The 13,867-nt window shown below is 41.4% G+C and overlaps 1 protein-coding gene across 2 annotated transcripts; it reads right to left on the bottom strand.

The window, feature by feature from the left end:
- Positions 1-6,483: 6,483 nt before the first annotated feature.
- LOC309491805 (echinoidin-like) lies at positions 6,484-13,619 on the bottom strand. 2 transcript variants are annotated; one of them, XM_082190834.1, is made up of 6 exons: positions 13,523-13,619; positions 12,842-13,416; positions 7,536-7,844; positions 7,323-7,444; positions 7,149-7,252; positions 6,484-6,884 (listed from the first exon to the last, which is right to left on the bottom strand). In XM_082190834.1, exons 3-6 carry the CDS (start codon positions 7,747-7,749, stop codon positions 6,755-6,757), a joined length of 570 nt encoding a protein of 189 aa, XP_082046960.1. In that variant the 5' UTR covers positions 7,750-7,844; positions 12,842-13,416; positions 13,523-13,619; the 3' UTR covers positions 6,484-6,754. The 2 variants fall into 2 exon arrangements, with proteins under 2 accessions (XP_082046960.1, XP_082046959.1); XM_082190833.1 differs by lacking the exons at positions 12,842-13,416; positions 13,523-13,619 and adding an exon at positions 8,201-8,514.
- Positions 13,620-13,867: the final 248 nt, after the last annotated feature.

The following is a 13,867-nucleotide window of genomic DNA, read 5'->3' as shown; positions in this document are numbered from 1 at the left end:
CAGGAGAAAGACGGGAGGAAAGGCATAGAGCGGGCGGCGGGGCCATACGTGAGCCAGCGCGTCCCTGCTCTTGGAGAAAAATTCCAGACAGTGAGCGTTTTCTTGAGACGCGAACAGGTCTACTTCCGCTCTGCCGAATTTCTTCCACAGCAGCTGGACTGTCTGTGGGTGTAGAGGCCATTCGCCTGTCGGAACATTGTTTCTGGACAGTCTGTCCGGTCCTACGTTCAGGAGCCCTGGCACATGCGCTGCTCTCGGCGAGAGCAGGTTGCGCTGAGCCCACACCAGGAGGCGTTCTGTCAGCCTGTGCAGGTTTCGGGACCTGAGGCCGCCCTGGCGATTTATGTAGGACACCACTGACATGTTGTCCGAGCGGACCAGGACGTGGTGTCCTCGTATTTAGGGACAAAAACGCGTCAGTGTGTTGTCTACTGCCAACATTTCGAGGCAGTTTATGTGTAGAAGCTTCTCCCGTTCTGACCATTGGCCGAAGAACGGTCTGCCCTTGAGCAGTGCTCCCCATCCCAAGGTGGAGGCGTCCGTAGACACTACCTTCACACTCGAGGAAGTCCCCAGGCTAACACCTGATTGGTACAAGTCGTTTGCTTTCCCAGGTTTCAGAGCTGCGATGCATTTCTGATTGACCTTGAGACGAAGCAGACCGGAAGCCCACGCTCGGCGCGGTACTCGCGCTTTCAGCCAGAACTGTAGCGGGCGCATGCGAAGCAAGCCCAACTGAAGTACTGATGATGCTGAGGCCATGAGACCTAGCATCCTCTGAAATTTCTTGAGCGGGACAGATGCGCCGCAGCGGAAAGAGCTCGCTGCGCGCTGAATGTCTAGTACGCGCTCTGGTGACAGTCGCGCTATCATAGACAGCGAGTCCAGTTCTGTGCCCAGAAAAGATATTATCTGTCTGGGAGACAGAGAACTCTTCGCCCAATTGACCCAGATTCTCGAGGTGATCGAGCAAAATGGTCCTGTGCTCTATGAGCACCGAGTGAGATTGAGCTAGAATCAGCCAATCGTCCAAGTAGTTCAATACTCGCATGCCCTGTAGTCTGAGGGGTGCGAGCGGCTAGAGACAAGCCGAACGGTAGGACTGAGCACTGATATGCCTGGCCCTCGAAGGCGAATCTCAAACGTCGCCTGTGACGTGACGCTATTTGTATTTGAAAATATGCGTCTTTCAGATCTATTGACACAAACCAATCTCCTCGGCGAATGTGCGTGAGGGTTTTTCTGGTCGTGAGCATTCCGAACTGTTGCTTCGCAAGCACTCTGTTCAGTTGCCTTAGATCTAGTATGGGTCTGAGACCCCCGTCTTTTTTCAGTACCAGGAAGTATCTGCTGTATAGCCCTCCTTCACTCTGAGCTTGAGATAAAGGCTCTATGGCCCCTTTGCTCAACAGTTTCAAAATCTCGGCTCGAAGTAGGTGGTGCTACTTCTGTTTTTACCGTAGCTTCGACGCGCGTCACATAGCGGCGAGGGCGTCGGCGAAACTGTAGCGAATAGCCTCTTTCTATAATGTCTAGCACCCACTTCAAAACCCCCGGGTAGCCTTGCCCATGCATCTGCACGAATGGCTAGGGGCTGAATGCGGAGCGCGCTCTGGTCGCTCAGCGACAGAGGGGCTTCGGTGTGCTGTAACATAAGCGTCGCGCTTCGAGGCAGGGGGCGCGCTGATAACGGCGGGCAGATTGCCCGCGCTCGACTCCTTTGCGGTGGTCAACCGAGAGGGGAGGGCTGGGCGAGTCCCGTAGGACCTGTCATGTCTATGTGTGAATGTGGGCGCGGGATAGCGGGCACATTTACAACACTGAGAGCATTGTTCGCCTGAGCAGAGCGAATGCACGTTGGTTTTGTTTTTACAGAAACCTTGAGATATGCGGAACGTAGTGTTTGTGGGCACTGGGCAGTGGGCACATTTACCACGTTTAATGCGCAATCGACCTGGGTCGATTTCATGTGCGCGAGCCCTGTGTGACGGGCTGTGTTTCTGTGTAGGAATTTCGTCTACATTCGTAACACCATCGGCCGTGGCCGGGACACCAGAAAATACACTCTTATGGGATTTATCTGGGTAGCCGTAAAAGCGGCGTTTGTGTGCAGGCAAGCGGGCTATTTCGCCGACTTGTTTACTGCAGAATACACTGGAACAGTCGCATTTACTGGAACTGAACGAGCGAGAAGTTGCCATAGAAACAGAAAGCGTCAACATGCTGGCGTTTGTTTGCAGGCGTGCGTGTATTACAGCAGGCTTGTTCACTGCAATATTGACATTTCCAGTCGTCTGAACTTCAGAGGCGGAAACCATAGAAACAGAGTTTGGGTGCAGGCGAACGGGTTGTACCACGCGCTCGTTGGCTGCAAAATACACATCTGCAGTCGCCTTTTCAGGGAACTGCCAGAGCGAGAATTGACGGCAAAAAGTGTGTTTTGCCGGTAGACCCGGGATTCGATCGCGGGTCTCTCGCGTGAAAATCTGACGATCTACCACTGGACCACAGAGGAAGACACATAGATATTCAGTAGCGCGAGTATTATCAAAGAGCGTCAACATGCTGGCGTTTGTTTGCAGGCGTGCGTGCAAAACAACAGGCTCGCTCACTGCAATATTGACATTTCCAGTCACCTGAACTTAAGAGGGGAATGAGAAATGTGTCAGGAGTGGTCGGCCCGGCCGCAGCGGGGCTAAAAAACACCCTTTTCTCCTTTCGCCAGTGACGCACGGGAACCATAGAAACGGTGTTTGGGTGCAGGCGAGCGGGTTGTACAGCGCGCTCGTTGGCTGCAAAATGCACATCTGCAGTCGCCTTTCAGGGAACTGACAGAGCGAAGCATTGGCGGCATAATATATCTGCCGTTAGACCGGGATTCGAACCCCGGTCCCTCGTGTGAAAAACCTAAGATTCCGCCACTGAGCCACAGGGGGGGAACACAAAGGTGTATAGATGCATGAGCATATAAAAGAGCGTCAACATGTTTTCTTCGGCGTTTGCTTGCAAGCGTGCGTGTTACAACAGGCTCGTTTGCTGCAATATTGATATTTCCAGTCGCCTAATCAGGGAACTGAGTTGTCTTTTCGCCGGTGAGTGACGCGTGAATGGGGCGCAAGGGCAGGGTAGCTTTCTTGTAACGTAAAGAAAAACTAACCCCGATCGTCCGCTTCCAGCCTCCCTTGTGAACGGCGCAGTTTGCGCGGCTCGAACAGAGGGAGAGAGAAAGCTAGCCCCGTGACCGTCCGCTCCTGACATCCCCTGTGAACGGCGCGGTTTGCGCGGCTCGAACAGAGGGAGAGCAGGTATCATCCCCCAAGCAGGCAAGGCAAGCGGGCGCACCGGCGAGCTTTGCGGGTTGGGGGGGGCGGAGGAGCAGTCTCGGAGAAGGATGCCAGGTGAGTCCTCAGAGTCACCAGGCAGTAACTGGCTCGCAGTGAGGGCGGTCGCCGTCAGCGAGCGCGAGCGCGAGCGCGAGAGCTGCGTGATCCTCAGGAAAGGGGCGTCTTGAAAAAGACGCCCGGCTCTTTTAGTGCAATGAGAGTGTGTGTCGCGGCGGCGAGCACACACACATACACAAAACACAGTAGCAGAGAAAGGATATAACGCCGGATAGCGCAGCAGGAAGGCGACTGAAGGCGGCGCGGCCAGCGGCTTCAGAGTGTCGACTCGTCCCGCTGAAAGGCTTTTTCAGACGGCGCGGCTTCTCTCCGGGTCCAGCGATGCGAGAGCTTCGCTGAAGAGATGAAAAATCAGTGAGCTAGCCTCTCGAAGCTGTGTTTATAGCCCTAGACCACGCCCATTCTGGCGGGACGTGACGTATTGGGCGCGAAGCGCCCCCATTGGAGCTGACGTCACGAGTGGGCCTTATCGATAGGCTGCTGCAGTTGCCGCAGGGCAGCCAATAGGCGCACAAGCCGTCTCGCCTGTGTCTGCATGCTGCCGCAACGCGTTTTACATTATTTCAAAATTAAGGATAATTTTTTGGCTTCAGTATCTCGCGGAAAAGAGATTTTCCCCTAGCGTAAGATTTACGCAGTACGAGAGTACCTCTCGTAAGAGAACAATCATCTGTGGTCAATACCCATCGAGATTGTTCTTTAAATAGTGAATAGACCTATTTTAATGAGCACCCAGTGTTTTTGCCATTTGTGTATGATGTTAAATTATTATTAACACTTGTTTCCCTGCATTTTATCAGGATTACTCACCTTTGGTGTGACATCTGGATAGCAGTCACGAACATCTTAATTCATGTTGTTTCTTAATTCTCTTTTATACTTTATTTTTTTATTTTTTTATGTCTTAATTGGTAACAGTTTATTAAAACGTTTCATTAGTTAACATGAACTAATAATGAACTGCACGTGAACAGCCTTTATTATTTTTTATTAATGTTAACATTTACTAATACTTCATTAAAATCTTGTTAACATTAGTAAATGCACTGTAAACTAACAATGAACAGCTGTATTTTTAACTAACGTTAATAAAGATTAACAAACACAGCAACAAATGTATTGCTCATGGTTATTTAATACATGAACTAATGTTAACTAAGTTATTGTACCTTATTGTAGAGTGTTAGCAATATATTCAACATGCATTTCCTTATGTTTTGTGCTGTATTGTCATCGCAAGGTTTTTAAATAAGGTTTTTTATTGTCATCTTAAGGTCTCAGGACAATATTGTGAAGCATTCATTTTACTTTGCCTATAGTAAAATAGACAAATCTGATTTTATGCTGATGAGACAAAGGTACTTATCATAGAGAGGCAATTAAGATTATGCGACTAAGATTACTCAGTAAACTCTATTCAAATACCATCACTTAATTCCCCACGTCCTCTGTCTGCAACTCTTGTACTATAGGGTTTTAGTACTTTAAATATCAGGACAAAATCTTATATGTCCTAACAGAGAGGTCTACTGATGACCGGACTGAACACAATTCATTTTTTAACTTTTCACTTGATGTATTGCACTTATATTTATATACTCTAAAAGCAAAGTACACTCTGACTGGATCTCACAACTCCTGAAGAGACGTATATTTCTCTGTACTGAATATTGTGCTTCACAGTTTAGACTGTCAGTTCATGATCTTCATATGTAACAGGAACATTAATCATGATCAAGTCATTTTATATATTTTATTCCCAAAGGATTCAGAAACTTTCAAATTAATAAAACGTGCACATCAAATTGAACTATGTCTGAATCTTTTAATTCTTACAAGAACATTTAATAATGCATGCATAGCAAGGCTTTATTCCTAAAGTGTGTACATATAGTCCGCAGGAGACAAATTAATACAGTAACAATGCATCACTTTCAACCACTTGTTGAAACAACTGTCAAAATGGATGGCTTGCAACATGACTGTTTTCAAAGAATTACAGTAGAAATGGTAAGATCACAGTACTGGTTGTCTGCAACTTCATACATCATCTGTCTTGGAAATCTGAAACAATAAAACTACATAATATATGCAGATCAAAACATGTCTCCTATATATGCACGTCATTACATACATTATCATAGGTTGAATGTGTGGTGGACAGGACATGAAAATCCATCAATACTAAAAATAAATGTTTATATTCACATGTGGACTAAACAGCAGTTAATAAACTATTGCTTCAACTGATCTCAAACTTTATTAACTTCAGTTAACACAGAAATGAACGATTAACTGCACTTACCTCTGCTCAGCCATGAACTGGTCGAAAGCTGATGACGTAACATGTAGGTAGGCCCGCCCTCACGTGATACTGATTGGTCGATTGATAAGCTTAAATCTGATTGGCTAAAGAGTACGACTGCTCTGTGTTACGAGTGTTATGCTGCCAGGAAAGTCTCAAAAACACACACACACATATCTAAGGCGATTCGTACGTGAATGACGATTTGCACATTCAAATGCAAGGATACACTCGTACATTTTAAACATTCAAAGGTTTTTGTGCACAGTTGTATATCTACGAATTGTGTTTTGCATTTGTGAAATGTATTTTATGAGTATATAATTTTATTTTGCGCATGTGAATTGCTTTTTGTGAATATATTTTTTTTTTCACGCACGTGGATTTTTTTTGTGTGCACGTGAATTGGGTTTCATGCATGTGAAATTGTCTACGCATTTGTGAATCATGTTTTTTGCGTGAATTATATTTGAGACTAATCTGCTTCCATACAGCTCGACGTTCGGACCGTATAGTGTGAGCATATAAATCCTGAGCTTTGGCTTTACATCGCATGTGATCTACTCGTTCAGTGTGAGTAGGTTCTGAAATTGCACAGACATCGCAAAGTGTATGCCCGCCTTTAATGATTGTTTGTCTGCACCCCAGTCTCTCCTGCGACCTCGCCCCTCCCCCCCTCCAATCAGAATTGCAGTTATATTCACGGGGCGGGAATAATAATAATAATAATAATAATAATAAACAATAACCCACAAAGGAACAAACTGGCTGAGCAAGTACTTCACAAACAAACTTTATAGTTTATCATAACTCTTAAAGGGGCAGTACATAAGTATATCAACCGAGCATACAGACACTGTTATGATACTATCTGAATCATACAATCTTATAAACCCCAGTACTCAGTAAATAGGTGTTTAATAATAACCCTCACTGGGTTACATAAAATGATAGTAGCAGACTGTTTTAAAAGTTTTAAACCTCAATCAGAAATGATGTGATCTGAATAAAATAACACAAGTAAAAACACAAAAAAATGGGATAAGCCCTATTTCTCACAAATCCCTTTTCTCATTACAGAACAAGGGACATCATTCCAGTTCAGGACACGTCCTGGAATCAGTTCAACACAGTCCTCACTTCCTCTGTAGTCATCCGGCTGAGCTTCCCACCAAAACCTAAATAACATCAGATTTTAGGTTATTCAGAACACCAAAATTAATGAATCAACTTTAATCACTGTATAAAATCAGCTGGAGTAGAATTCAAAGTGCAGTAAAGTAAAATAATTGTCTGTAAACAGAATTTATTTATAGGAAGTTTTTTTGCTTGTAGTAGTTTGGTTGTGGAAGAGGTTTCAGATATGTCCTGATGGTTGTGATGGATTTTTTAAAACAAGAATACTAAACAAATAAATAAACAGTGTTTTTTTTAGCTCTTACCCTTGTTTCAATGGTGAATTATCCACCCATTTCATATTGCCCTCCTGCTCTATGTCAGATAAACCGATCCACACTTCCTTATTGACTAATGAAGTTATGAACATCTGTGTGTGAATAAAAACAGGAGTAAGTGTGATTCCTCTCATTGATTAACAGACACTCACACAAACTCACCTGCTTCTCTTCAGTGTTGATAATGATCAGATCGCCACCTTGATCCCTGCAGTACTGCCTGATGCCAGACCAGCTCATCGACACATTGGATATGAAAAACCAACCGGAGCCCCACTGATATCCTAACAGAAAAACACTTCTTTTTTTTTACTGTATAAAGAAAAAAAAAGAAAAAAGAAAAAAAAAAGATCACAAAAACAGATCTGTACTAACCTTTTTCATAAGCTTTCTTTAGTTCGTCTCTCAGAGATGTGACTCTGGTCTCCAACTCCAGTTTCTTCTGACTCAAAGAGCTGAAGTTGTTCTGCAGTTGGTCTTTTTCATCCATTAGATCAGTGTAATTGTCCTGTAAGCTCTTGATAATCTGACTGAACTCTTCAAATGTGTTCTTGTAAGTCTTTAACAGGTTTCTCTCTTCTGTGATCATGATGAACTGCAGTACTCCTGTACTGCTGTCGACCAGCTGAAGAACACAAATTAGCCCGAGACACACTGCAATCAACACCAAACATCTACTTCCTCCTGACAAACAAGATAAAAAAACACACACACATAGCAATTCATAAAAAAAAAAATCACTCTATAGTATAAGATATAACACCTAAAATCATCATAAGAAATTGAAAGGGCTTTTTAAAGTATTCTTCTGCATGCTTTTTTAAATGAAAATCATTGGAAATTAATGGCAATACATGCAAACAAGAACATAAGCTGAAAAAAGTAAAGAGAAAAAAATAACTGTTAATGCATTTCATAAACATTGTCATATTGTTCTTAGACAACAATGATTGTAATTTTATGTAACATTTTTTCTCAATCAATTCTCAGTTCCTCCATTTAAACTTCCATCTCTGCTTCAGAATAAATTGAATAATTACTGCATTTTCGAGCTTTTCCTTCATCTGGGCGGCGACTTGGAGTTTGAGGTCCAGTTGTCCCCTTAGTATCTCTTTTTCCAAAATTTACATAATAGATGTCTGATTCCATTATATGCACTTTCTTACAGATACTGTACAGTATGTGTTCACAGATGAGCTGTGGTCTCTAGAATGAGTACCGTTTATATAAATAGTACTGACCTGCCCATTTCTTGCGGAACCCATGCAAAAGGTTTAAATGAAATGACGCACTAAGACCAAAAAACAAAACAAAATGAAACCAAAATGACAACTAACAACAGTCACCTTAAGGTAGCTATAAACAATTAGTCAATTACGCAATAGCTAAAGAGGTGTACGTATTTCATTTAAATAAAGTCCATCAAAGTTGCTTAAGCATTTTGAGGTAATCATTCCTTATACCATTACGGAACGATAATATATTTCCATATATTTAAGATCAATATATTATATGGTGTAAATATACTTACAAATATATATTATATAAAATATTATATAAAAATAATATATTGCATTATATATTGTGTTATATATTACAGTTTATTGAATACTATTCTAGTCAGAATATGAGTCTGATACTGCTCCATTGGGCTCTGATTATGGGGCGTGTTTCAACCGAACCAGGAAAGAAAATGCCTCTGCACTCAATTACAACCAATCAGAGCAACGGAGTAAGTGACATATGTTCTTCATTCATCTTTCCGATCGACAAATGCCTTGATCGCGGTTCTCTGTTCCTCTTTTAAAATGAATGCGCTGTCGATATCTTCTATAACACACGCGATGGCGGAATCTACACATCTCAATTCTCCAGCGGCAGCCATCTTTGTTGTAAACGAATTCAACCCAAGCGCTCTTTAGTGACGTGGATGATTACGTTACTGTTGATCATCTGTCCATCATCGTATAAAGCCCGCCCTGACAATTTGATTGGTCCGAACAGCTCTGGTTCGAGCATAGTAGCTCCACAACGGATCAAGTCCAGACCGAACTTCCCGACCTCAAATGTTGTGGGCGGGGCTAAATTCAGCTGGCATCCAGGCTAGCATTTCACTGGATTCATTGGTAAATCAGTCTGCAACTCGGCGCAGGCTTTGCAGGCATTTACGATATGGACTCGACAGTAATGCCACAACATGTAAGTAACCATATCCATGCTAATGCCTGTTCTGTGACCAGTGATTTCTGATGTAATGATTTATGTAGCTACAGTCAGATGTTCTTTGTCCTGTCATTAAATCAAACCAGTGACTAAACGGTCAACTTCACATTTATTCTCTTAGTTGGGTGTAAATAACCTGTTATTTAAACTGACTGAATTATATATAGAAAGCAATCAAAGAATGCCCCGTTTACAATAGCTGTAGCTGTCAATCAAACAGCACGTGTTTATCAGTGACTGGACTCGCGGCAAAACTCCCGTAATAATCAACGAATCTTTTATTTACAGTGTGTTTGCACTATTAGTTATGATGAAAGCATTCATTAGTGTGCAGAAATCGAGCATCTGTACAACCGTATTCTTCCATCTTTAAAATATTAAATCTTTCGCATTGGCTATTACCCTCAGGATGGTATGGGGTCGTTCTACTTTTAGTAACACCATACAGGTCACACAAGCGCCTCAACAATTCCCCCTTGAAACTACGCCCCTGGTCATAGTTAATCCTCGTTGGTACCCTATACACATAAAACCATTCACTGCATGAAAAGAGGTGTATCCGGACCAGCATACTCCTGTATACACTGCTGAAATTCGGAAGAATCCAGGATTTTACTGGCCGGATAGGTCAAATTCCATGGGTCCGTATATATATCCGAAATGATACCAAAGCGGATGTATGTTGTGGATGAATATACTTCCATGCTACAGCCATTTGTTGCCATGGCAAGTAATACCATTAAAGGGACAATGTGTAGCTTTTTAGGTATTTTATTATCTAAAATCTATATTTTTATTCATAAATATGCCCTCAATGGTGTACAAATACCTATGCCAATGTTCAGACTAATCCTCGTAAACGAAGAATTTATTATCTTTATATACATGGGACGGGTAAGTCCACGGAGGCTTCCATGTAGTTCCGCCATCTTGAAAAACTATAATAGCAGAGAGGGACAAAAAGTACTAGGCCAACGCGTTTCCACAACGCGTTTCGTTCAGAGCCAGCGTCACGTGACTGAAGCCAGCATGGAGGAGCAGAGCAGTGAGAGGCGCTTGTCACTGCCGCGGCAAGTTTAAAAGGCTGCACTGCACGGTTATTTATACACCGTTCATTCATACATACATATGAGTCACAGGATAAGGAGTCCTCGTCGTCGAAAAAGTCCAAAATAGATCGTAAAAGGAAACGTGACCGGAGATTACAAAAACAAGGGTTACTGTCAGGATAGCTAATGCAGGAGAAAGCTTTCAAAAGAGACCCTGAAGTTGCCTGCTTTCTTCTCGACAGGTAAGTCAATGTTACAGTCTTAATTACAAGCTTTTTTTTCATTGCTTGGTTGTGTACTTTATTATATAGACAGTCGAACATTTATAGTTCAAAGTTAAACAGGCTCTTTGATGAATAGCAGCTATTGAGTAAAGTAATGTTAGAGAAGGCTCTGATGATGATGATATCTAACAATGCACATACTAACGAGTAAAGAAGGCATTACTACTAATTACCATAGTTAATGTTTTTGACAGTCAGTAGTTCATACTGTAACATTCTTTTTTTCGTTGTTTCAAGTTTCAGTTTGTTTTAAATAACAAACATGTTCACCCGCAGAAAAACTCGAAGTGCTATTATAAGACATCCTGTCATAGCTTTTAGGTACATAACGGCTACCGTAGATGCAACGCGCATTTGAAAAAGTGAGGCGCTGGAGAGCATTATTCGTTTGAATGCAAAATACAATTTCACCACTAGATGGGAGAAATTCCTACACAATGTCCCTTTAAAGGTTTTTTCAGGAGACATTTTCACACCTATGTGCACCTTTGCCTTCCATCCCATGTTGGTCCTTCATCTCAAACTGGATTGGTTGTTCTTTTAAAACCACTCCCAAAACCCAGACCACTATTGGATGACAGGACACATTGAAAACCCAGTAACGTGACTTTATTGGTTACTTTTAAAACTTAGCGCACCCTAGGCCTTAGCATAGTGACTTGATTGGTTATAGGCCAGCTATGAAGATATTGCTCAAATATATAATATAGCCTACATAAATATTCCAAGTAAACAATATAAATAAATAAAAAGAACATTCCAAAGAGCATTATAAACATACATTAAAATGAATGGGGAAAAATAAATAAGTGAACAAAATGTATCTAAAGGAAGGAGATGTAAAGGAATAAAATACAAAACATGGAGATAAAAAGCAAAATGGACATCTAAAAAGGAACAAATATACAAAGTATACAATATAAAACGAGAACAATAAGAAATATAGAAATTAAAGTGTATTTAAAATATATATAAAAATATTCAAGGTATATATATAATAGGCTATACTGTATATAAAATGGGAACCAATAAAAGTATAAATATAGGAATCATGAAAATGGAACAGAATTGAATAATAACATTTAAATGAGAAACTTAAAGGAATTGTGAACAACTCTAACACAAATGTTGTTTGAGTTCTGAACATTTTTCAAACTGCCATGATGAGCTTGGTGGTGTTACACGTAGCGTGGGTCAGCATCTAGCCTGGTTTGTAGTAGCTGGCAGAGAGCAGATAACTCTGTGGTTCTGTTTGATGGAGACCTCACCATCCACTCTGGCCTTCCATCAACAATAGCATCATCTTCATCAGACATAGTTCTATTGTTAATTAGCCTATGTGCACATGTAGTAGAACAAACAACGCCCCTATTTTCTATTTGAAAATACAAACAGGATCATTGCAATTTGGAGATTTTTTTTTCAAAGTTCAGAGTTACTGAATCCTGAACATTAAATCATGCGTTTTCTTGACAAAAATGTAATAACAACATCACTATCGTTCTGTGTATCATTTTTATATTTTAAGCTTCTCACCTCTTAATTATTTGTAATCAAGAGCAATTCTGCTTTGTAGCAGAAGTCCTCAAGAGCTGAGATATAATTCTGGCCAAACAAAAAGTTTCCTTTACCTTTCAACCTGTTGCATCATATTATCCTGTTTTTCCCAACTTTGCTTTTCATAAACAAAAAACATATGTTTTCCAATTGTTTACAAACTTAGAATTTTCATTCTGTTGTTTGCTCATTCTCATCAAGTTTTGCTAGTTCGTTGCAACAAAGCCAATAAAACAATGGAGAAAGCATAAACTTTAGGCTCTAATTTATAGCTCTTCATCGAGTTCCAGAAAATAATTTGGAAGATGTTATTCCAATTTAGATTTCATCTCCTGTTGCGAAGGCAAACAAGGAGATCTTTAAAATCCATTACAAGGGTCTTCTTTACTCATCTGCGCTGCCGCTATCATGTCCCTGACATGTGGTTGTGTCTAATTCTCAAGCTTTATCTGACTTTTTCGGTGTCCGGACATGACTGGGTATTCCAACCCATTCTATAAATGTGTTAATATGGGGTGCGTCTGTTTTTCCCTCAAGACTTCTAAAAAGGCAAAAAGAATTGACTTACCACAACGGCGGAAAGAAGAGAAGATGATCAAACATCGTGTTGATTTTAAAATCCCAATACTTTGCTGGAAAGACGTTGCTCGCCTGTGTTGCGAGATCACCGAGGCTGGTCACCACTTTGTAAGCCCGTCTGGATCGGTCCAAAGGCGGCATCCAATAGAACGGGTGATGGTCTCTGCGTTGTAACACTAAAGTCAAGGGTCACATAAATAAATGAGGAGGGATCAATCACCATTTACCAACAGTTATATTTCCCTTAAGTACAGTATACATTTTTAGATCATACAAAATGTCTTGACAAAATTACATGAGGCAGAGCATTTGGAAGTAAAATCTTATAAATGTACACCCAATATTAAAGTCCAGAGTTACCACAAATGTCCTTGGTCCATCACACCATTGTAGATGTTTAAGATGTTAAAATAACATCATCCACATTTGTTCAATCAAGGGTTAATCCAAGGAAAAAGTGTCTTTTCGTTCAGGAGTTCGGATATACTTCCACGTTGAAAACAATAACACAAAGAACTTGAACCAGTTGAGAAGCCCTCAATATCAAGCAGATACCAAAACCCTCTGATTAAAATAAAACAAACAATACAACATGAGGTTCAACAAGCAAAATACTTTCGCATTATAAACCTTTTTTGTTAATGTTAAAGAAACAAATAAATCAACTCACATTGAGATATTGAACACAGATGTTCCTCAACAGGGTTTTCCAAATGAAAGCATGGAAAGAGCATGTGCTCTCAGCTAACAGGTATTCCTAACTCACACTTCCCTCTTCCTTTAACTCTCTGGCCTGGAGAGATCTCCCAGATAATGGCTCCCTATTGCCCTCTAATGGCAGGGAGTGAAATTACAACTTGCATTCAACATAGGAGACAGGTAACAGTTTACTAGAACTGTTACACACCCCCCCTCTCAGAAGAAGGCCTGACCTGGCCGTAAAACCTTTTCAGATTTTCTACATGGTATGTCTCAACTTGTTTAGGTTCGGTTGACAGCTCAACTCTGTAGTTTA

Source organism: Leuciscus leuciscus (genome assembly GCF_965113295.1).
Source record: "Leuciscus leuciscus genome assembly, contig: HAP1_SCAFFOLD_587, whole genome shotgun sequence".
In the NCBI taxonomy this organism is placed as follows: Eukaryota; Metazoa; Chordata; class Actinopteri; order Cypriniformes; family Leuciscidae; genus Leuciscus; species Leuciscus leuciscus.
Note: the sequence above shows the minus strand (reverse complement) of the source record. Positions and strands in the feature narration are given on the sequence as shown.

Excerpts from the sequence above, each read along its gene's own strand:
- LOC309491805 (XM_082190833.1), bottom strand. The coding sequence starts at position 8,309 with ATGGAATCAGACATCTATTATGTAAATTTTGGAAAAAGAGATACTAAG. Across the intron at positions 7,845-8,200 it reads AGGAAAAGCTCGAAAATGCA|GAGGAAGTAGATGTTTGGTG; the intron begins GTAATTATTCAA and ends CTTGTTTGTCAG. Across the intron at positions 7,445-7,535 it reads AAAGAAAGCTTATGAAAAAG|GATATCAGTGGGGCTCCGGT; the intron begins GTTAGTACAGAT and ends TTTTTCTGTTAG.